Consider the following 21867-nt stretch of genomic DNA (forward strand, 5'->3'; position numbering starts at 1 on the left):
CCAGGGTTGAATGTGTCCCCCAAGAGTTCATGTGTTGAAAACTTGGCTACCATTGTGGTAGTGTGGGGAGTGGGACCTTTGAGAGGCTTTTGGGTCATGGGAGATCTGCCCTCATGAATGAATATCATGGGAATGGGTTAGTTATTGCAGCAGTGGCTTTGTTATAAAAATGAGCTCTCTTGCATGCACTGTCTTGCCTTTCCACCATGTGATAACACAGCAAGAAGGCCCTCACCAGATGCCAGTGCCATGTTCTTGGACTTCCCAGCCTCCATAACTGTGAGCTGAATAAATTTCTTTTATAGATAAATTATCCAGTCTGTGGTATTCTGTTATGGCAACAGAAAAATGGACTAAAAACAGGCATTGATGGCTTTAGGATTTGTTTCTTTGACTGTTTATCCTTACCCCTTTCCTGCTACTGGTTGGTTAATGAGGCACTGAGCTAGGAACCCTGGAAATGTTCAAGTGTTAAAATTGTGTTGTTTTACCTTTAAATATAAGGAAAAGAAATTGGGAGAGATCAGATTAAAATCTTAAATGCTTATATGGTTTAGAAAAGTGACAGCATGAGGGAGGTCAACGAGGTTTAAGGGTAAATACTTAGGTGACCAGAAGATCTACATTAAACTTGAGGACATATCCCACTAAGACCCACAACTCAGCTGGGACTGAATGCCTGCCCAGGGTGACACAAATTTCCAGTTTCTTGGGTAAAAAACAAAAAATGTGTTTTGGGTTTTTTAGGATTGCTTTTTTAGTATGAATTTTTTATTAAAGAGTTGGCTTAAAAACAAAAAAAAACTTTTTAATACCATACAGACCTACAAAAATGTGTATCTTCAAATTTGCCCCATAGTCTTCAGTCCTGTGCTACAGATATTTACCTCTAAATGTTATGATTCAATGTATTATTCTTCATTTTATCTCCTTTGTCTTTTTACCCCACCCTTCCTCTCTAGTATTCTTGTTTCGTTTATTTATATTGCATTTGCTTATTAAATTAATAGATTTACTTCAACAGACTTATTAAGTTCCCACCATGTTTCAAGTCAAACTGAATAAACAAAGGTAACTTTAAAAATGGTCTCTTACTATCTCACCATAATTTAACAGAATTTGATGTAGATGAAGTGGAAGCCTTTGATGTTTAAGGATCCTTTAACTCAAAGTGAGCTTAATTAAGGGCACCAAGGAGTCTAGCAAGAAGTTCCAACTTACAGAATAAGGGCTGGAACCCAGTGAGGAAGAGCTGTACTTTATGTGGTTTGGATCAGAAGGTGCTAGAAACTTTCTTTAATGTCAGGCAGGCTGCAGAGAGAAAGCCACACTTATACTATCTGAAGCCTTCCAACCAACAAGAAATTAAATAAGGTTTATAGTACTAGATTAGTTAAGTACAAGGCTGGGGGATTCATTTATAACTTAAACACATAAACTTTCCTGTAGAAAACATGTTTTTAAAACTTTGGGTTTATCATGTGACTTAGAGTGGAAAGGTTACCTTTGTAGAGATTAATTTAAATATTGATGGTTCAACAGTTAATATCTTGTTGAGCCTCTTGTTGCTGTAAAATATGATAAGAAAGTACGTGAATGGCGGAACCCTGGGTGAGACTTTGCCTCTCCAACCTGGCGGTGTTATTTGTTCATGGTGCTCTTAGGGTAGTGAATCACAACTCTTTTATAAACTTCTTTAGCTTGCTAAGGATAGTAAACTACACAATTTTTAAATTCTTGAAGTCCTTAACATCCATGACATTGTTTCCTTTTAAAAGACTGCCCGTCAAAATGTCTTTGAAACCGAATCTTGTTTTTTTAATGCAAAGGTAGTTAAAAGGTAAAGCTTATCTTTTGATTCTAAAGGGAGCTCTGTTTTCTCTATAAGGTTGGATGTCTGGGGTGGCAGTTCCCAGCACAGGGTCACAGAGCAGTGTGTGGCTGACTCCATGAAATTTACCTGGGGAGGCTTTTCAGCTTTGCATTTTCAGGACCCCACCTCTCAAGATTTTGTAGATTTGGGATAGGACCCAAGAGTCTGTGTTGATTAAAGGTAGCCCAAGTCATTCTGTTGTGTGGTTAATTTGGGGAAATACCAATGGTTAGGAAGACCTAATCTGATGTGGAGGATTGGTATATATGCACGTTATTGCTTCTGAGGTATAGAAGATTAATCAGGAAGTGTTCTGGCTATTCACTGGAGTAGCGAGGAATTACTCCAAGAGTGTAGAACAAAGCCAGAGCTTTCTCTGAATGTTTCTTGACCCAGAGTGGACTTAATACTTCCCAAATTTGATAAGGGAGGTGTTTTCTTTTCTGTTTGAATCTTTTATGTTTCATTACTCATGAATGATGAGTCAGCAGTCCTAACCTAGATTATGAAGTTCTTTGATCTTGGAGTACATTTAAAATATCTTGTTGAAATTATTCCCTCTTTATTCATGTTATTCTACAAGCTGCATTAAATTTCAGTATTGTTGAAGAATATTATTTTATATGCTTTATTTAATCTTTCTTTTAAAAAAATGTGGAATGGATACATTTTTTACAATTCTTTCAGACCTGATTTTTTGTCAGTATCTTAATATTGCTGTGTCCCTCTGCTGTCTTAAATTTTTCTTTTTCTCTCTCCATGGTCTGAATTGTAATGACATCTAATGTTAGCTTCTGGCACGATGCTAGTCACTTTTTGCTCGCACCCTTCTGTGCAATGCTAATCTGACATTCTGAATTTTAAGCTCTATATCTCTATAAATCCTGTCTTTTCACACAGATCAGTAGCCAAGCCTTTTATCTGAGCCTTATATTACAAAAAGGATGCAAAATCAGAAGATATCAATGGAGTAATCATTTTAAAAAATAAGATACAAAATTAAATTTGGTTCAAATATAACAGGTGATCAAAGGACCTTTCTGCATAAATTATTTTCTAAGTTATTAGTGTCTGTTTTTACTCTTTAGGCATTATTGGTTAAGATTGTACTCAGTCATTGACTTAATTTTGCATGTCGTCTAGCATATTTAATCTACCAACATTAGTAGCTTATTTAATGTTTGAACCTACAGAAGTGTTGCCTTTAACCACATATCACAGCAAAGACTAAAGCATTTTAAATTATGTGGAATAATCATATACTATGTAAGTGTGTGATAACTTCAGTAATGTATTTAACACTTCTAGTTTTGGATTAAAATAGTGAAACAATGGGCATTGATTTACCAAGTTGAAAGAAAACAATCAGATGATCTAGGCATGCCACCTATGTTATTTATATTTTAAAATTGGATTTATTTTGAGAGTTTTGTTTTCTTTAAATTCTATCATTAGGTAACATTTAGTTCCTATCATTTGGTAACATAGATGGACTTTAGCTTTGAATCAGTACATGCCTTTATGGTCTTGTTAAGGTGTATAAATGAAACCACAAGAATATGGTGGATGAAACCTGAGAAGGGAGATAATATTTGATGATGCACAACATGTAATCTATGTACAGCCCAATCCTTATGCTTTGAAAGTTTTGTGATAGGTTGATAATTTTCATAAAAAGGTGTGCCTTGTCCTAAAATGTTTGCAGGAAATATTTTCATTATTTTTAGTATTAAATCAATGGGAGAGAGATTTTAAACATATGAGTTAGATATGCACTGTTTATTTTCTTGTATTGCTTACAACTAAACTTGATAGTTTATGGAGTGTTTTCTAAGACTGTTATTTATAAAATAAAACCAAATTATTCATATATTTTTATATTTAAACCGTCTCAGATAGTTCTTTAATGTGATGAGAACTGGAAATATAGACCTCTTAAACATTTTTGTTTTTTCTTAATAGGAAGAAGAAAAGAATTCGGTCAGTTATCCTTCTCTCCTTAGCCACATGACTTCTTCTTTCATGAATCATCCAGTCTTTCCAATGGCAAATAAGTTCTCTTCACCTACCCTTGATCTGGAAGGTGAATTCTCTCCATTACAGTCATCTTTGCCTTGTGACATTCATCTGGTTAATCTGAGAACAATACAGTCAAAGGTATGTCTCAAAATATGTCTTATACAAAATTACTATTTATTATGTACTTGTTTTAAGGGGGTAAGGAAAGGGGAAAAAAGTAATGTATGCTTTACTATGCTTTGAGGAATTATTAACAGGGCTTCACCTTTAGCCGAAAGCTTCATGCCTTTCATTTGACTATTGCTCTGTATTTTAAAGCATATCCTGATACTAATTTGCTCTTAAATTCTGTATGGCAAGCAGGTCAGGAAATATCATTAGTAGGTGGGCAATCTGGGCCTCAAGTTTAGTACTACTGACTTTTCCCATACATTTCTCCTTATTAGACAGTATCTCTCAGAAGCTAGAGAAATAGTACTTAGTTCTTTCTGTATCAGAGACTTTGCATTTTCGTACCTTTCTCTTGAGAATCACTGCAACTCAGTTTCCCATTAGAAAACCAACTGTTTAGAAGAAATATTAGAGGAAAAGCATAGGGAAGTTTTATTAGGTATGAAATTTAACTTAGTTAGACTACAGTTATATACATACCTGTTTTTAACATCAAAAAAATAACATTTGGAAAGAACAAGAATTAGACATTTGACATTGTTCTTATGTGTTGCAAAGCTGTTTTGATATTGCAAATTGACATAGATTTAGCTGGAAATAGTAAGTGGTTATGGATTCTGTGGAAAATACCTCATGGTAAAGGCCTAAGTATGAAAAGAAGAGGATGCTCATGTTTAAAGACCATATAAGAGATGAGAATTGTTTAATTTAGAACAAAGAACTAAAGCAATAAAGTAAGGATAAATGCCTATAATTTGAACGTTAGAGATTTACAACTTTATGTCTAAGATATAGGATAAAAAAATGTAATTTCTTTTTTTCCTTTATAGATTTTTAGTTGAGACACTTTTGAAAATAAAGGTCAGATAAACAGGGGAAAAATAGCAATAGTATATTGTACATGCTATGCCCGTCACTTGGGAGAGGCCTCAGTTCAAAAGTATTTTTTTCCCAAGGCAGTGGTTTTGGAACCTTGCCTAAATAATGTTTTAACAAAGAGCCATAAATCCTCTAGAGACAAGACAAAGAAGAAAGCATCTTCAGGCTTCCAAAAGGCAGGAAAGTGTGGGAGGATAAATTTAAGGGAAGAGTAAAGTCTGTTCCTAGATGCTCTAGCACTGCTGTCTCTTAGCTGATTAGCAAGCCTTGTAAAGGGGCCCGTCTTTAGACAAGAAAAGGCAGAGAGGAAGGGCTGAAGACTTCTTGTATTTGTAAACTGCTGTAAAAATCAAACAGACAGAAGAAGGGACAGAATGGCCCCCTGGTGTTTTTCCTTCTTCAGCTCAATAATCCTCAGTTTTTTGAGAGAAAAGTATTTTGGTTTCCTTCAGAGATAAGGAACTTATGCTTGGCTATGCAGGCAAACATATATGACTTGTAATAATGACTACAAGCAAATGCTTAAGGCATGTGTATGTGTGTGTGTATGGAAAGGCTTTTCAAAATCATATGAGTGAACTTGCAGGATTTATTTCCTACCCACTACATGCCAGTTACTGCCATAGGCACTAGGGGTACGGTTGTGAACAAAACAGACAAATGCCTCTGCCCTTCTGGAGCTTAGAATCTAATGGGAGGAGAAAAATAAGAAAAAGTAAGAGAAATATATGTTAGATGGTGTTAAGTGTTATGAAGGAGTAAAAAGCGAAGGGCCATTCAGAGGAGGCAACACAATTTTGATTAAGGTGTGTAGAGAGGGCCTCACAGGGGTGATAATGGAGTAAAAATCTGAAAAAAGTCAGAGAATAAGAGACTCCTGCAGATTTCTGGGGGTAGAGTACTCCAGGAAAAGAGCAAGTGTGAAGGCCCTGAGGCCAGAGAGATATGTGGCCAGAACAGAAGCTCCATGAGAGCTGTGCTTGTCCTTTATTCATCGCTATATCCCCCTGAAGAACAGTGCCTGCACAAAAGATCTCAAAAACTATTTTGAATCAGTGAATTGTGTAGATGTTTTTGCTAGGATTCTGCTGTGGTTTTTTGTAGGTCTACATTTTGGCTCCCTGAGGTGTCATGTCATAAATCAGTGAGCTAAAAGAAATGGAAAGAATAGAGTAGAGGGCATCAAATACTCTGGGCTTCAGGTTACCACCACCCAGCATAGATGGTAGAGGACATCAGCGACCTGAAGAACCCAGAAGCTTCTGGGGAGGATGGGCGGTCACCATCCCTTAGCCTCACTTCTAGGTGGCTCCTCCACTGTAGTTGTTTTAAATGTGATTGTTTTTTGGAAGCAGCTGGAGCTGACTAGAGTCAGTGAGCATAGGGTTTTACCTTCTGTAAGCAAAGTCTGGAACTTGTTTTTTATGTCACCTTTTTTAAGTGGTCACTCACTTCTTCACATCCTTCCTGCTTTTGACTGTTTTCTTGTAATACAAATCTAATCCCTTCTCAGATGAAAAATCCCATTGCCTCCTGAATTGGCTCAGACACTGAGCATTCAGGCCCTCTGCAGCCTGGCCTCTACTCACTGCAGCCACCTGGCTTCCCGTTGTTCTTCGTGTCTTTGGACAGGTGGGCCACCCTCCCTGCTGACTCAGCTACCATTTATAACATGAGGTTAATGTCACGTATTGCTGTGTCAGGTCTTTTGCTAAAAACAGATGAAATCCTATTGTGAAAGCCTTTTGAAAACAAAAGCACTTTGTAAACATACCTTGTTATCCTAATGACACTCCAACTTGGGTGCAGATTGGGGTTTTAGCAGAGGGAATAGAGAGCAACTTAACAACATAAAGATTTGACCAAGAGGATTAAAAACTGAAATGTTAATAATGCCTATTGATAACTACCATGCTGGCATATAATCAGAACTAAATACTTGAGAGTTTTGCATTATCATATAATATCAGTTGGTGCCAGTTCCTGTGTTAGCCTTTGACTCTTAGCACATATTTATAACAGTTGTTTAAAAGCCCGCTAGTAATCCAAGAGGAAGGATTGGTCCATTCAAAACCACTTCTTTGAAGAATTGCCCTAACCTGATAATAGAAAGATAATCATTGAAGGGAACTGTTGTGGGTATTGATTCAAAGAAAGCTGTGCTTACAAAGTGTCCAGTGTAATTCCATGCTTATACTAAAAGAAAGACCAAAATAACTCAATGAATAAGTGCAGAAGCCACACCTAAGCATTTTGGTTGGGTTCCTGTTTCTGTGAGCTAGAAGCTTCCAATGTGTAACTCCTGGGATAAGGGGTTATATATTCGAAGAACAGTGAGGGAGGCGAGTTGCAGGCTGCAGGTATAATAACCCACTGAGGTGGTTCAGCAGTTTCAACTACTAGTCCTCAGATTCACTGTGTCCGGATCACACAGGGGAGATTTTAAACATAGAGACTTTTACAAATTTCCAGATCTCTGAGATTCTGATTCTATAGGGCTGGGGAGGAGAGCCTAGGAATTCATAATTTTTAGAAATTTTTCTGATGAAATTGCTGAGTTATCTCCATTTCCTAAATTAGGAAAGTAAGAGTTAGAGCGAAGTTAAATGATAAAATCACTCAGCCACAAATGGCAGAATCAGACCTACAGCCAGGCCTCTGAATCTCAGTGCTGTGTGTGGCCTCAGAGGGTAGCATTTGACTTTTTTAGAATTACTACATTTGTTTGTAAAAGTCCAAGCTTTCCAGGATTGCTCTGTATTAGTAGATGAGTTTACATTTTTGTATAGACATATCTTGCTTTTAGACAGACATATCTTGTTTTTCTGCTTTATATCAATTTTTGGAGATGATTATATGCCATATATTTGTATTCAGATGAAGAGGGGAACAAACATCTCTTGAAACCCTGCCTCACAGCATGCTGCGTGGCCTCGCCCATTCCAGCCACTATCTACAAACTTACCCGTTAGCCTTCCTATTTTGTTGACCAGTCTTTCAACTCTTTTCCTTGATCACCCCCTTTCCCTACACCATGAAGAGCTTGAGATACTACGAAGAAGCTTCTGTAAAGGTTTGAAACCTTGGGAACAGGAACACCACTCAAATACACTAAATACAAAAGCCTTGTCATCAGGAAAGGACCATTATTTAAGAAGAAGGGAGATTGGGTATAGAAGATGCTGGGAGGATCTCATGGGAGGACCGATCATGAGTCAGCCTTCTGAAGCTGGAGCTGCAGGTTCAGCCTAGAATAGAGGGACAAAGAGGAAGATGGTTAAGCTCAGCTTCATGGAGCCATTCTACTTGGAATCACTTTAGAAAAGTGATATGTAGTTCAACTCTTTTTCTTTTTCTTTTTTTAGATTATTTCCATGACTTTTATATTTAGACGTATTTATTTTATATAAATATGATATATCATATATATATCTTACATATATATTATATATATCATGTTTATAAAAAATATATATACATATATACACATATATATACATATATATCTTAACTCTTTATTCTCTATGTAATTTATTTTGATTTGTATTTAACTGTTTCTTGCAAATAGTTAACCATCATTTCAATATCAGCAGCACTTACTGAATAGGATTTTATCTCTCCACTTGTTCATTCTGCCTCTTCTTTTCTTATAAAAGGCAGTTTGAGGATTTTATTTTATTTGTCTTTCTTATAAGAATTGATTGGTGCTTTATTGATCTCCTAGCTTCTGGAAAGGTGAAAATTGTGGGAAAAAAAAATTCCTTTGTTGTACATATCTAAGAACAGCCGTTTACCTTCCCTTTCTTTCTGTCATTTTATCTTGTTGATCAAAACAGGATAGCTATTATTGGCCATTTTAATGAGCACCCTAAAAAATGAATTTCTGCTGGTTATTTCCTGTCTTTGGACTTACAACCTTTCCAGCTGCTAGAATGCACTAGAGATGAGCGTTAGGTATTTTCAAAGAATCTGAGTGGGTTGGAGAAATTTTCTCACCAGATGTGTAGCCGTGCCTTAATCTATGTTCACCTTACTAACTCTGTGAGAAGCGCGGGGTCCCATGAGTCCTGGAGAATTTGGCCAAAGTTATGGTCCCTCTTTTCCCCATAAATGGTGGGTGCACACATAGTGTTTACTACAGTTTCTGAAAGTTTACTGTTTCTTTTGGTGCGAGAGAGGAATGACGTAACTCACATCTTAAGATCTTCAGTAGAGGACTATTCACCTGCTTTTTCCTTAGAAGAGACTGTCATGTGTGTATAATTTCCAGAATGGCCTTAAATCCTATTTGAAGTGGGGATAATGGAGAGGTGGATAGGTGGTAGATGGAGGGAAATTACAATTTCCAAAGCTTGATTTCTGAATTGATATGTTTTTTGATAAGTCACAGTTTTATCTCTGCTGGAACCATCAGTCAATACTCCCCTTTTTCAGCCATAAATTGAAGGGGTTATCTCCTTTAGTTTACAGTATTTTGTTATTTTACATCAAAAATAATTTTTATCTTTTCTCTCCTGGCTAGGTATCTATGAGCACAAATTCATAGCTAATGCAAAGGTAGGAGAAGGAAGCTGTTAAAAGCTTAAACTTTGGAATCAGATGTCCTAGGTATGAGCTTGTCTGCTTCGCTTTCTAACCATGTGACTTAGAGCAAGTCACTTAACTCTCTGAGTCTCAGCCTCCTCCTTAGTAACATGGAAATGGTAATAATACTCACCTTAGAGATGTTCTGAGGATTGGAGATAATTTTAGTGTTAGTAAAGTGCTTAGAACAGTGTGTGGCACATAGTAAGCCCTATGAGTGCTTGACAAGTAAAGGTTCTTACCTGTGATAGTTCAGTCATGAACAATGGTGATTATCACTAATAAGGAGGTAAAAACATTGGCACTTCTTTATAAATTAGAGGTTGACATTTATTGCCAGAGTAAATCTTGATGTCATTTTTACTTATTCCTGATATTTTAGGTTGGTACAAAAGTAATTGCAGTTTTTACTATTAAAAGTAATGGCAAAGCTACAATTACTTTTGCACCAACTTAATACTGTGTTACTAATTCCTCAGATGTTTAAAAATTACATATCTAAAATTGTCTGTTTGCCAGTCATTGTGCCAAGTGCTTTACATGAAAAGCTCTCACAACAACACTAAGAAGGTAGGCAGTATTTTCATCCCATCTTACAGAATAGGAAAGTAACTGACCTAGAGATATGATAGTTAACTGTCTCGGGCACACAGCCATTAAATGTGGTCCTGGGAGCACACGCAGGTGTGTCTGAGTCCAGATGGCTTCTCAGAACCTTATACTGTCTTGCATGGGAACAAGAAGGGAGAGGGAGCACTGAAAGTATGAGGGAATACACTATTTTTCTTGTGTCCTCAGTAATAATAGGACACCTACAGAAGGATATCCCAACCATTGGCGGGAAAAGACTAAGGGCTAATCCAAGATCACTAGTGGTCATTGCTATTTGAGTATGAGAGAGAATGCTTTGCGATAGAGATTTTCCCATATATTTACATATTTTAATACAAATTCATATACCACCTCAAATATTTCAAAGGTTGTTGTGAGATAAAATGAGTTAATTAATGAAACGCATTCTGCACAGGGTATGGCACACAGCAAGTGCTCAACAGGTATTAGCAATGACTGATATTGTCACTGCGGTTGACCCTCAGTCCTCAGAGGGACTCTTCACAGGTCCAGCTTAGCTTGATGAATTTGTAGAGGTTTACTCAAAGTCACATAAATGGTTCATGGTAGAAAAAGTCATTGGTCTGATCCAGCTTTCTCTAAGCCCCGCTTTATCTGATGGCTTCATTCTGCAAACCAAATCATCTTTCCCCATACTCCACCAAGTTGCTGGAAAAGTCTCAGAGACCCAGCTTAGTCTGTGAGCTGAATGTTGTTTATATCCTCTGAATTAAGTTTGCAATGGGTTTTCTCTGTGCAACTTTTGAATACGCCGGCCTTACTTCAGTAATCCAGCCTTGAAAGTGATCTAATCTGTTTTACAAAGATAGTTACCTACCACAGTGCTTGGCACAGTTTCAAAAATTGTAAATTTTCTTCCCCACATCCTCCCATTTTATGGGGTCCAGATATTACTAATGCATTAATGAATGTAAAAGTAGTTCTTCCAAAATCTTTTTACTCTCCTAGAGCATACAGTGTAACTACTTGAAGGTATCTGTTTTCCTGCATGCATATTCAATTTAAATTCACAGTTTCCCTACTTTGAAAAACAGTTTTCTTGGAAATAAATGTCTAGACAGACTTTGAAACTGAAAAACTGCTGCTTTGCCTCAGGTATTTTTGCTTGAAAACTGATACTTTCATGAATATTTGATTTTTTAAAAACTTGGACAAAGATGATTGCTATTTCAGTTTGTTCTTACAAAAGTGATGTAATTTTAGTTTTGAGAGAAAGTGTAACTTTTTCTATCAGTGAAAGTTAATTTTTATGACTTTTATCTCTATTTTTGTATTGTCGGTTTAAATCTCTTATAGAATTCAAATGTAGAATTCCAAAGGTGTTTCCCTCCCAACTTTTTTTGTCCCCTTCTGTTGCTATAAAGGCCTTAGGAATTCATTATTCCAAGAGCAAATGTGTTGCAAGAATTGTAGCAATGCATGCTATCAAGTGATAAGTAAGGATGGACCCATGAGTTAAAAAGGCCAAATGCTTTAGGTTAATAGTGATATGTGCTTTTAAAAGAGCTTAATGAAGAGGGTTTCTAAGCTGTTAATCTGAATACAGACTTTGTTATGATTTTGATATATGACTCTAGACATATAATTTAGGAGTTCCCTGAGTCTTCAGCTACAAAGTTGTAATGTCAATAAAGGAAATTTATGCTAAGGGCTTCATGTGTGCCAGACACTTGACCAGATCTTTGTTAAGCTATTTCATTTCATTTCATCTTCATTTTATGGAAAAGGAAAACCTGGTTTTGTTGAAATCCACAGCTAGTAAATTGCAGAGCAAAGATCCAGATCTCCAGCTGTCTGACTCCCCACTCAGGCTCTGAACCACTCTTACTGCACAGCTCCTGCACTAACGCATTCTGCCCTACAAGGCAGTGTGAGGCTGCTTACATAGTATTTCCAGCAGGTTAATCCACACAGTGACTCATGAAGGAAATAATATAAGCATTGCCTCCATTTTGCAGGCAAAAAAATAGATATTTAGGAAGAAGAAATTCCTATCCTAAGGTTTCACAGTTGGCACATGATAGAGTCCTCTTTGTTTTTCTTTGGGAGATCAAATGATACCATAAATGAAGGATTTTCCTATTTATTTTTCTACTACGTGGGGAGGGTGTTTTAAATGTATTGAAATGCATTAGAAATTTTTATTATATGATTTAAAATTGCTGTGTGTATTGTGGTCTTGTGATGACTCAGAATTCCTTAAATGACATTTCCTTCAAACAAAGTCTTAGCAGTACCGCTACAAAATATCAGTGTGAAACATCATAACATAGGTTATTCCAGCCAAGACTCTGAGGTGAGGACAGCTTTAAACTGTTCAGGCACATTAAAATCAAATCAGTGGTGGAGATTCTGGCAGCTATTCAGGAAAGATGTCTCTTTAGTACATTAAAAAATCTTATCCCCTGGTGAGGATGATCAAGAGTTTGGGCATAGTCCTGTCTGTGACCAGAGAACAGAGGAAAGAATCAGTTTTATCACAGTGTCAGTGCTAAGCAGCACATGACTCTTTTTTCAAAAACTATATGTTTCTTAATTTTTCCAGGGATTTTAAATTCATTTATCATAAACACCTTCCAACTTTAGGAAACATAAAATTTATTAAGATAATTGTATTTTAAAATATTCAGAGACCTGAACCATTCATGACATTGATACTTAAATGGATATGAGAAATTTTATTGCGAGAAAAGGTATACTACACTCTTAGCTGACTTGTCAGGCGGGTATTTTTATTTTTGCCTGCCCATCCACAATAGCTTCTGTAGTGTCAATTTAAATGATACATCAAACTGATAAATGTGAACTGGCCTACCAAGTGAAAGCATAACTCAATTTAAATAGCTCTAATATAAAAATAATGAATCAATACATCAAAGATTAAGAATGCAGTTAGCAAAAATTAGTGTTCAATAAAGAAGCATGTATGACTTTTAAGTTAGATGGTATATCATTCAATGACCAGATAAGGACTAAGTTCAGGTGCAATTTATTCAACTGACATGTGTGTTCAAAAAGTAAGATGAAAGCAAAATGCTTTATTTGAAGAAACTCTGATAAAACAAATAATATATGGACATAAGGAAACCTAAGTCCTCGGGGATTATAGGAGAAACCAAGGCATGAGGTTACCTAACAAGTAACCTTAGAACATAATCTCATCTGGCTCAGTACAGGTAGGAGAGGATAGTAGCAGGTGAATGGGCAGGGAGCATGGGCCTGAGGAGAAATGAATTTGCCTAACTTTCTTGCTAAATAAACGTGTTTTTGGATGCTGACATCAAGAGAGTGGTGTGTGAAGTACTGTAAATATTTGCTTTATTGCCTGCGCGGTGTGACTCCCTTCTGCTAATTTTTAGGTGGGCAATGGGCATTCCAATGAGGCAGCCTTAATCCTCCACAGAAAAGGGTTTGATTGTCGGTTCTCTAGCAAAGGCACAGGGCTGTTTTGTTCTACTACTCAGGGAAAGGTAAGTTGAAAAGGTTATTTTTGCTTACTGTTAGTGCACTTTGAAATCTCTTTCTGCAAAGAATCTTGACAATAAGATCATGTTTCATTGCCTTTTTACTGTCTCAGTTTCATCAGTCTGCAAATTAGTTTGAATCTCCCCAACTGAAAAATACACTTTCTCAAAACTTCAGCCTGCTTTCCTTGTCAACATCAAAAGGTATAGCTGGAGTTTATGCACATTTGAAGGCAATGCTCTTGTCATTTCCTCAGCCTTCTATTTCCGGCCTACAAAGTGCCTTGTTCCCAGTCCCCCAGTTTTCTCCTCCCCTGAACCATACATGCTCACATATCATTTAGTTCAGCACTGGTAAACCTAAGTCCTACAGAGGCCAGGGCAAGTTTATAATAACTGAAGTTTTATGGAGGTAGCCATAAAGAAGCAACTGGGAAAATTGAGACTGTAGGCTAGTAGGATAATCCACCCACAGCCCAGGAGGCAGCTGTACGTAGCACCAATCAGTTGTTTTCCCTTGGGAAATAAATGTAGGTCTTGGTCTTCTGATTAGTGCAGATTTGCATATGAGTCAACACTGTGCAGGCCAAACAGATCCTCAGTCTGAACACAGCTTGCTGGCTGCCCATTTGTTATTTCTTTTCAAGTTGGTCTTTCTGGCAGTTCCATCAAGCCTGTCCTTGGAAGGAAACAAACCTCCAATCTCCTGCCTTTGTCACTGAAAGGGCCATGACTCAGAGAAGGCAGCTGGGCTGATTTAGGCACACAGGCAGGTCTGCCTCACCAGGCAGCTCAGCTGACCCAACTTTCCTCCAAAACCCCATAAATAATGCTGTAGACCAGACTCAAGTGATTCAGTTGCAATCCTACAAATTAGCGTGTGTGGGGTCCAAAAAGAAAAGACAAATGTGGTAGGAGCCCTGAACCTACTTAGATAGATTAGCTTCTACATTTCTTTTACCCTACCCTGCTTGGAGTTGATGCCAAGAAAGCACTGATATTTTTATTACTTTTTTATTATACTGTATTTGCACTCTATCTTATTGTTGATGATCTAAGTATACTTGGTTCTGAGCATTCTGACATTAAGGCCTTGAGTCATATGGGGGTTATACGATCCAGAGAGACAGATAACATGGCAGCAGTGAGGGAAACACTTTCCAAATGACCTGTCCACCTCTATAGACTGGGACTCAATGACATAATGATCCTTCCTTGTAGGGAGCCTTTGTGCTCTCTCTCAACTCTGTTGGAACAGGAAAAAGTGGTTGAGGACTACCATTGTTAGGGATAAGTATGGACTAAAAGAGAATAAGGATGTTTTTAAAGCTTCTTGGCCATTGGATGTCCTTTCTATTATTGAAAAAGCCCCTGTGCGTGATAAAATTCTCAAGCAATACAAAAAAGAATGCAGAATTTGTTGCTCATGACCATTACTGGTTTCCTGTTTCCTTCTAAGGATAATCTGCATGTTCAAGCATGTATATGTGTATGTTTAATTCACCCTTTTTTCCATAAAAGAGAACTTACATATGTATGTTTAATAACTTATATATGTATATTTAATCCACCCTTTTTTCCTCAAAAGAGAACTTCAACATACTGTTTTATTCCTTCTCATACTGATTTTCACAGAATATATAGTTGTGCTGCTAATCTTCAAAGTTGATCTAAATATGCAAATTTTATCATTTACTTTTCAGATGTTGGTACAGAAACTTTTTAACAAGTTTATTGTTGAAAGTCTCACACCTTCATCATTATCCTTGATGCATTCACCTCCCGGCACTCAGAATATAAGTGAGATCAACTTGAGTCCAATGGAAATCAGCACGTTCCGAATCCGGTTGAGGTGAACCTGACTTTCACATTTGGATTGGGAATCATTGGCTTTTATACCTTTCTTGGTTTGACGTGCAATAAAGAAGCACATTATTTTAGCTTCTGGCTACTGTGAGAACATGAATTCTGTGATTCTGTGATTTTTTTTTTTCTTTTACCACTACAGTAAGAAAAAAAAAAAAAAAAAAAGCCATGCTATCAATCAGGTTTCTTTTTTTTAAAACTTCCTCCCATGAACTACCACCATCAGTATGAATTGATGCAACAAATTAAGGAATATTTAAAGACAGCCTCTCAACAGATTGTATCTCAGGTTAAATGCTAACTAATTATGTCTGTGTTAGGGGTTGTGAAGAGATTCTTATAGTATCTGTGTGCTGATCCTTCATTAGTTTTACAAAAACACCTTTTTTGCTGAAATGGAATAAAGTGTTTGTGGGTAAAAGCTAATGGCCAAAATGGTTGCAATCATTCATACTAGTTTGAAAAATTATGTGTTGAAGTAAGTGGAAAAGTGCAATCTATCCACCCTTATGATTAACATAGTTGATTTTTATACCTTTTTCTGGTGTACCTCTTGACCTTTTCCTTCCCTTCCTACCCTTTCTAAGTATTTCCAGAAATACCTGATTTTGAATCATTCAACAGTAGAAAAAGAGGCATATTTTCATTACTTGACAATGTGGGATGGGTGCAATTTATTCCATCTTCACTAAAATAGAAGCAATTCCATAGGTACCATAAACCTATTTTAGGTACCACAAGGTGTCTTTTTACACAGCTCATTTGAATACAGGTGTTCTGAGAAGGGGTTTCTATTTAAAAATTACCATATCAAAATAAATGTGCCTTATTTTTTTATAAGTCTTGTTAAATCAGTGTCCATATTACTGTGTGGGGAAGGGGGAATGTTGCGGGATCGGGGAGGGGGTGGATACTTTCTATGACACATAAATTGTGTAATTTTTGCCTGACAATGCTGGCCACATACTGATCTGTTTCATTAAATTTGTGGTGATGTTACTCTAAACATTTTGACTATTTGAATGTACTGAGATGTCGGAAAACAAAACAAGGAAGGAAAATATTGTTAATTAAAATATGCTGCTGCCAAGGAAACTGCAACTTGAAGCAAGGATTTTGTAAAATGCAAAATCCAGCTACTGTTTCCATTTCACAGTAGTTAACTATATTAAAGAGAGAATGCTTTAAAATTGATCTTGTTTTGAAACCCACTTTTATGTAGCTCATCATGGTTTATCTAACTAAGGAATATGTTTGTTCATTCAATTCTCAACTTTTGTATGTGCTAACCTTAAAGTGAAGTTCTGAGCCCATGTGCCATTACAGTGCTTTTAATAAAATTTATTTGGGATTATCATTTCCTTAACATTAAAATAATAGCAACATTTAGACTATTCAGCTTTAGCATAGAAAGGAGTCTTTGAGTATGTACAGTTTTGAAAATTCTCTTTGAGTTAATCGATTTCGTATTCTGTGGCTTTCAACCTCCATTTACCTTTTGTCATTCCAACATCTTTATAGAGAAATAAAAACCCAATTTCTCTTTCACCATATAGTTTGATTATCATCTGGATTTTCACTCAAGATGCAGCTCCTAAGATTATTGTTATGTTAAATTCATAAACTCATTTGCCTTTAATAATTAAGGAAACAATACCAGTGTTGATAAAGATATTACAAGGGGTAATTTCATGCAATAAAATGTACTGTAAGTTTTCTTCCACATTTTTTGGGAAAAAACTAAAAAAAGAAAAAGGACTTCCTTTTTGTGGACATCTACAGATGTTAGAGTTGCCAGAAGCAAACCCCAGGAATGAGATCAGTATTTTCATTGCATCTTAAATGTAAAACCTTCCTGTGGGAGTTCAGTGTGTTCTGTGGTTAAGTGGGTGTGCTTAATCATTCTGGAAATTCTGATCAGATGAAATTAAAAAAAAAAAAAATCTTGATGCAATAACAGTGATTTTGCCACTTCTGGTTGTTTGAGATGGATCTGTCCCATGTCAGTCTGGGGTTTTATTCAGCTTGTGTTGCTACTAGCAGTTCACAGGTAAAGCAGAAATTCTCTTTAACCAGCAAGTTTCTGCTTTTTAAAGTTACTTTTAGAATAAATCATCAGGGAAATGAAGAGAGGATGCTTTTGCTTTGGGTTGTGGTCAAAAACGGATTAAATAATGTAATGTCTCTGGCACACACTAAAAACCATACACTTCAGTTGTGATCTCAGTGGCATATTTATTTGGTTAGGTTTCATTACATTTATTATTACAGATGTTCAGTTGACCAAGTAGTTCAGTGTTTTCTTTCCTTTTTTTGGAAATTTTGAGTTTGTGACTGCAGTGTTCAAGAACTCAGCATCCTTGTTTTCTACAAATACTGATTAAAATAAAATGCTGTAAAATGTGTTGTAAAACATTATCATGATCTTCCCATGCCTTTGTTGTACTTGTGCCGAAATGTTTTTATATTCCTTTGTCTGGAAGAAAATGTTTGCCTTCATTTTGATCATTTTGTTCACCTTGGAATCAACAGGTTTTGATATTTTTCTCTTGGAAGATTTTATATCTTTTTGGGAATATGTAATATAAGATCTCTAATAAAAGATAATCTTATCATGTACATGGTCCTCTAGAGTAGTTCTTAATCCTATTTTATAAACATGTTTTAAAACACAGTGAAAGGGTAGGGGGAGTAGTGAGGGTCTGTTCTTTGTTCCTTCATGATGGATTGCCTTTTTTTTTTTTTTTTTTTTTTGACACAGAGTCTCACTGTCACCCTGCAGTGATGCAATCTCAGGTCACTGCAACCTCTGCCTCCTGGGTTCAAGCAGTTCTCTCTCTCAGCCTCCCAAGTGGCTGGGATTACAGGCACCCACCACCACTCCTGGCTAATTTTTGTATTTTTAGTAGTTACAAGGCTTCACCATCTTGACCAGGCTGGTCTTGAACTCCTGACCTCGTGATCCACCCACCTCGGCCTCCCAAAGTGCTGGGATTACAGGTGTGAGCCACCACACCTGGCCTGGATTGCTCTTTCTTTAGTCCAGTTGTAGTTAGAAAATGTAGTTGTAGAGAGAAGATTGTAGATGGGTGGTGTCTAGTGTTACATCTGGATTTGGAGGCACCTTTCCGGTTGAAGTCTAGGGACCTTCCTAGCACCTGTGCCCCACGGGGCCTTCTGAGCCCATTAGGAGGTAGGTAAATTGTGGTCAGATTCCATATATAAGCAGGACAAAGTTGTGGAGGGGAGTAAGCTCAGACATGAAGCTAAGAAGGTCCATGTGAGTTGATCCAGAAGGGAGGGTGGGTTGAAAGAGTCGGATCTGGAGTCATCCTCCAGCCTGCTGGCCCAGACTACTACAAAGCTTCAATGGCTTTAGAGGAGTCCCCTCAAAGCTGGGAGGCAGGCGCAGGTGGAGAATATTCTGGGAGGTACACATGGGTTAGCCAGGTAAACAGTACATGTTAACTAGGAAATCTGCACTTGGTTTGGATAACTTGTGCCATTAAGAAATAATCCACTTAAGGCCAGGTGTGGTGCCTCACACTTGTAATCCCAGGACTTCAGGAGACTGAGGCTTGTGGATCACTTGAGACCAGGAGTTTGAGACCAGCCTGGCCAACATGGTGAAACCCCATCTCTACTAAACATACAAAAATGAGCTGGGCATGGTGGTGGGCACCTGTAATCCCAGCTACTTGGGAGGCAGAGGTAGGAGAATTGCTTGAACCCAGAACACTGAGGTTTCAGTGACCTGAGACTGCTCCACTGCACTTCAGCCTGGGCAATAAGAGTGAAAATCTGTCTCAATAAAAAGAATAATAATCCAGTTATGTACACACAGGAGTGTTAACAATCTGTAGAAGTTAATAAAAATAGATGTCATTGAGAAACAGAGACTTAAGTCTTTGGCTCCACAAAATTAGATCATTTACATGTTAAAATAATTTGAATATTAAAATTGGTAAAACTTTAGGTGGGCATATGTTCACAATGCCTTTTACAAACCTTCGAATCAGACTAACAAAGGGCAGTTATGATGCCGAAAAGTTGGATCAGGGGAGTTGGAAGAATTAGCAAGTACTTGGTTACTACCACATATCAAAGCAGAAAACAAACGTCTTAAGAGAGGTTGTAAAGGGCGAGATTTCTCCACTGTACACTAGATGAAGCAAAAATAGGAAATTATAACTGTCCAGTAACTAGTGTTCAAGGTAGATAGCACTCCAAATACAGCTATTGCCAGGTAAGAGATGCCATCTAAGCTCTATCTGCATCTCTTGGATTTTCTTTCCCCTGAGTTGTCCTCATTCTTGGGCAAGGTCTGCTCATTGAATGGCAGAATGGCTGCCAGCAGGTCCAGACTGGCATCCAGACAGCTCAGAGACTTCAGTGGAAAGGGTACTTTTATCTACACTTTTATCTAATTTTTTCAGCAAATGTCCTGGGATTAATGTCACTGGCCCTCATCTGGCTCATGTGCTAATGATTATGGCTAGGAGTCTAGAGTTAGGTTCAACTGAATCACATGGAGAAATGGGTGAGAAGTAGTGCCCCATCCCCAACCCAAAGAAAATGGAGTTCTACAACCAGAGAAACAGGAGCTGGATGCTCAGATACTTTGGATACTAGGCAGGCAAAATACAGTAGAAATACACCGCAGAGGAAAACCAAATAGAGATTGCAGATTTAAAGGAAGCTGAAAGCAACACCCAGTTTGAGTTTCAGGAAAGGTCCCGTAGAAGAAGTGGACTTGAGATAATTAATTCTTAGAAGATGAACTTGATTTTAGCAGGTAAAGACAATATGTGTCCCCTGTTAAAAAAATAAATAAATAAATAAAAAATAAAGGGTGGAGAAGACGTGATAACAGCAAATCCTAAAGAACTAGAAGTAGTATCTTCTGTCTGAAGCAGTGCTATCCTATAAAGCTTTCTTTCATTATGGAAATGTTTATACTTGCTCTGTCCAGTGTGGTAGCTACTAGCCTCTTTTAGCTCTTAAATATTTGAAATCTGATTAGTGCAACTAAGGAACTGAGTATCTTAATTAAATGTAAATAGCAACACGTGGCTACTGTGTCTGGAGTGCGTAGTTAAGTATAAGATATTAGCAGAAAGTACAACTGAAAATACAAGTTAAGGCCACATTTTGCTAGAATCCTGGTATGGTCCTCATCCCAGAAGCACTGACATTACCTGAAACATGTTAGAAATGAAGATTCACAAGTCCCACCCCGAACCTACTGAATTGGAATCTGTATTTTAACAAGATCCTCCAAGAATTCATGTGCTCATTAAAGCTGGCCTAGCACATTTTTCAAGAAGTCAGGTCTCTGTCTTGTCAAACTTTTCTAAATAACTGTTAAGTCCCACCCTTACAATCTCTACTGCCTGAAAACATCCTATAAAATCTGTGCACTTGTCCTAACACCAACCAATTACAAGCTATTTCCGGCCCTGCCCACTTCTAAAAAGTGACATTCAAAAATCTTCCTTGTTAAAAATCTTCTCTTCTCTTGGAAAAACATAGATGCATATTAACTTGGATTAACATAGAAACTTTTGCCATGGCCTAAAAGCCTGGCCTGGTCCCTGCCCCTCCACGTATATGAACTTTATTGTGTGTGTTGCTTAAAATTTGTTTTCATGACCCAAGCCAGTCTTGCCTTCTACCACTCTCCCTCTTACTGACAGTTATCCAGGATTTTCTGGGTTTCTAGCTCGCCAAGATCATTCCTCTTAACGACCTTGCACTTCCCTCTGCATCCAAGGCTCTGCTCTCAGACCTCCCTATGGCAGGCCTCCTCCTGTCCTTCTCATCTTAGTTCAGTTGTCATCTTAAGGCCCTCTTCTCTTGGCCAGCCACTTTATCAGAGTCCTACCTCCACTCCTTCACTTAGTTATCTCCTTTTTCTTACAGCAGAGCCAAATCTGAAATTTTGTTGGTTTGACTTCCCCATTAGAATGTAAGCTCCTCTGAGGGCAAGAACTGCAGCTGCCTTGCCTTGTATCCCCACGCTTGGAACAACAGGGGTTCTATAAATATTTGTTCAATAAATGAATAATGATTACCACCTGTAAATGTAGAGAAACAAGAATTATAATTTCAGAATAAAAGGCTGCAAAATCCCTTACATCTAATTATTTGTTTGTTCATGTTATTTCCCTGCTCAAAACTCTCAGGGAATTCCCATGGCCAGTAAACAATGTATGAATTTTCAAGCTGCATTCCTAATCCCTTCAAAGGATATGACCTTGTGGAATATACCATAGGTTATTATCAACCAAAAGCTGTCCCTTCACCTTCTTCTTCCTAACAAAACTCTGATTTTATTCAAGTATCAGGTAGCCATGGGTCTCAGAGGGTGAATCATGG

At 37.4% G+C, this 21867-nt stretch overlaps 1 protein-coding gene across 3 annotated transcripts in view; it reads left to right on the top strand.

The window, feature by feature from the left end:
- The window catches only part of MAN2A1 (mannosidase alpha class 2A member 1), a 173311-nt gene extending 155203 nt beyond the window's left edge, over window positions 1-18108 (top strand). The window contains exons 21-23 of one of the 3 annotated variants that reach the window (XM_023212260.2): window positions 3836-4030; window positions 13519-13629; window positions 15327-17468. In XM_023212260.2, the coding sequence (XP_023068028.1) occupies window positions 3836-4030; window positions 13519-13629; window positions 15327-15479 (459 nt within the window). In that variant the 3' untranslated portion in view covers window positions 15480-17468. Of the gene's footprint in view, window positions 1-3835; window positions 4031-13518; window positions 13630-15326 lie in introns of all 3 variants that reach the window. The other 2 variants (XM_023212262.1, XM_023212261.2) reach the window with 2 other exon arrangements.
- Window positions 18109-21867: the final 3759 nt, after the last annotated feature.

This window comes from Piliocolobus tephrosceles, chromosome 4 (genome assembly GCF_002776525.5).
Source record: "Piliocolobus tephrosceles isolate RC106 chromosome 4, ASM277652v3, whole genome shotgun sequence".
Classification (NCBI taxonomy): domain Eukaryota; kingdom Metazoa; phylum Chordata; class Mammalia; order Primates; family Cercopithecidae; genus Piliocolobus; species Piliocolobus tephrosceles.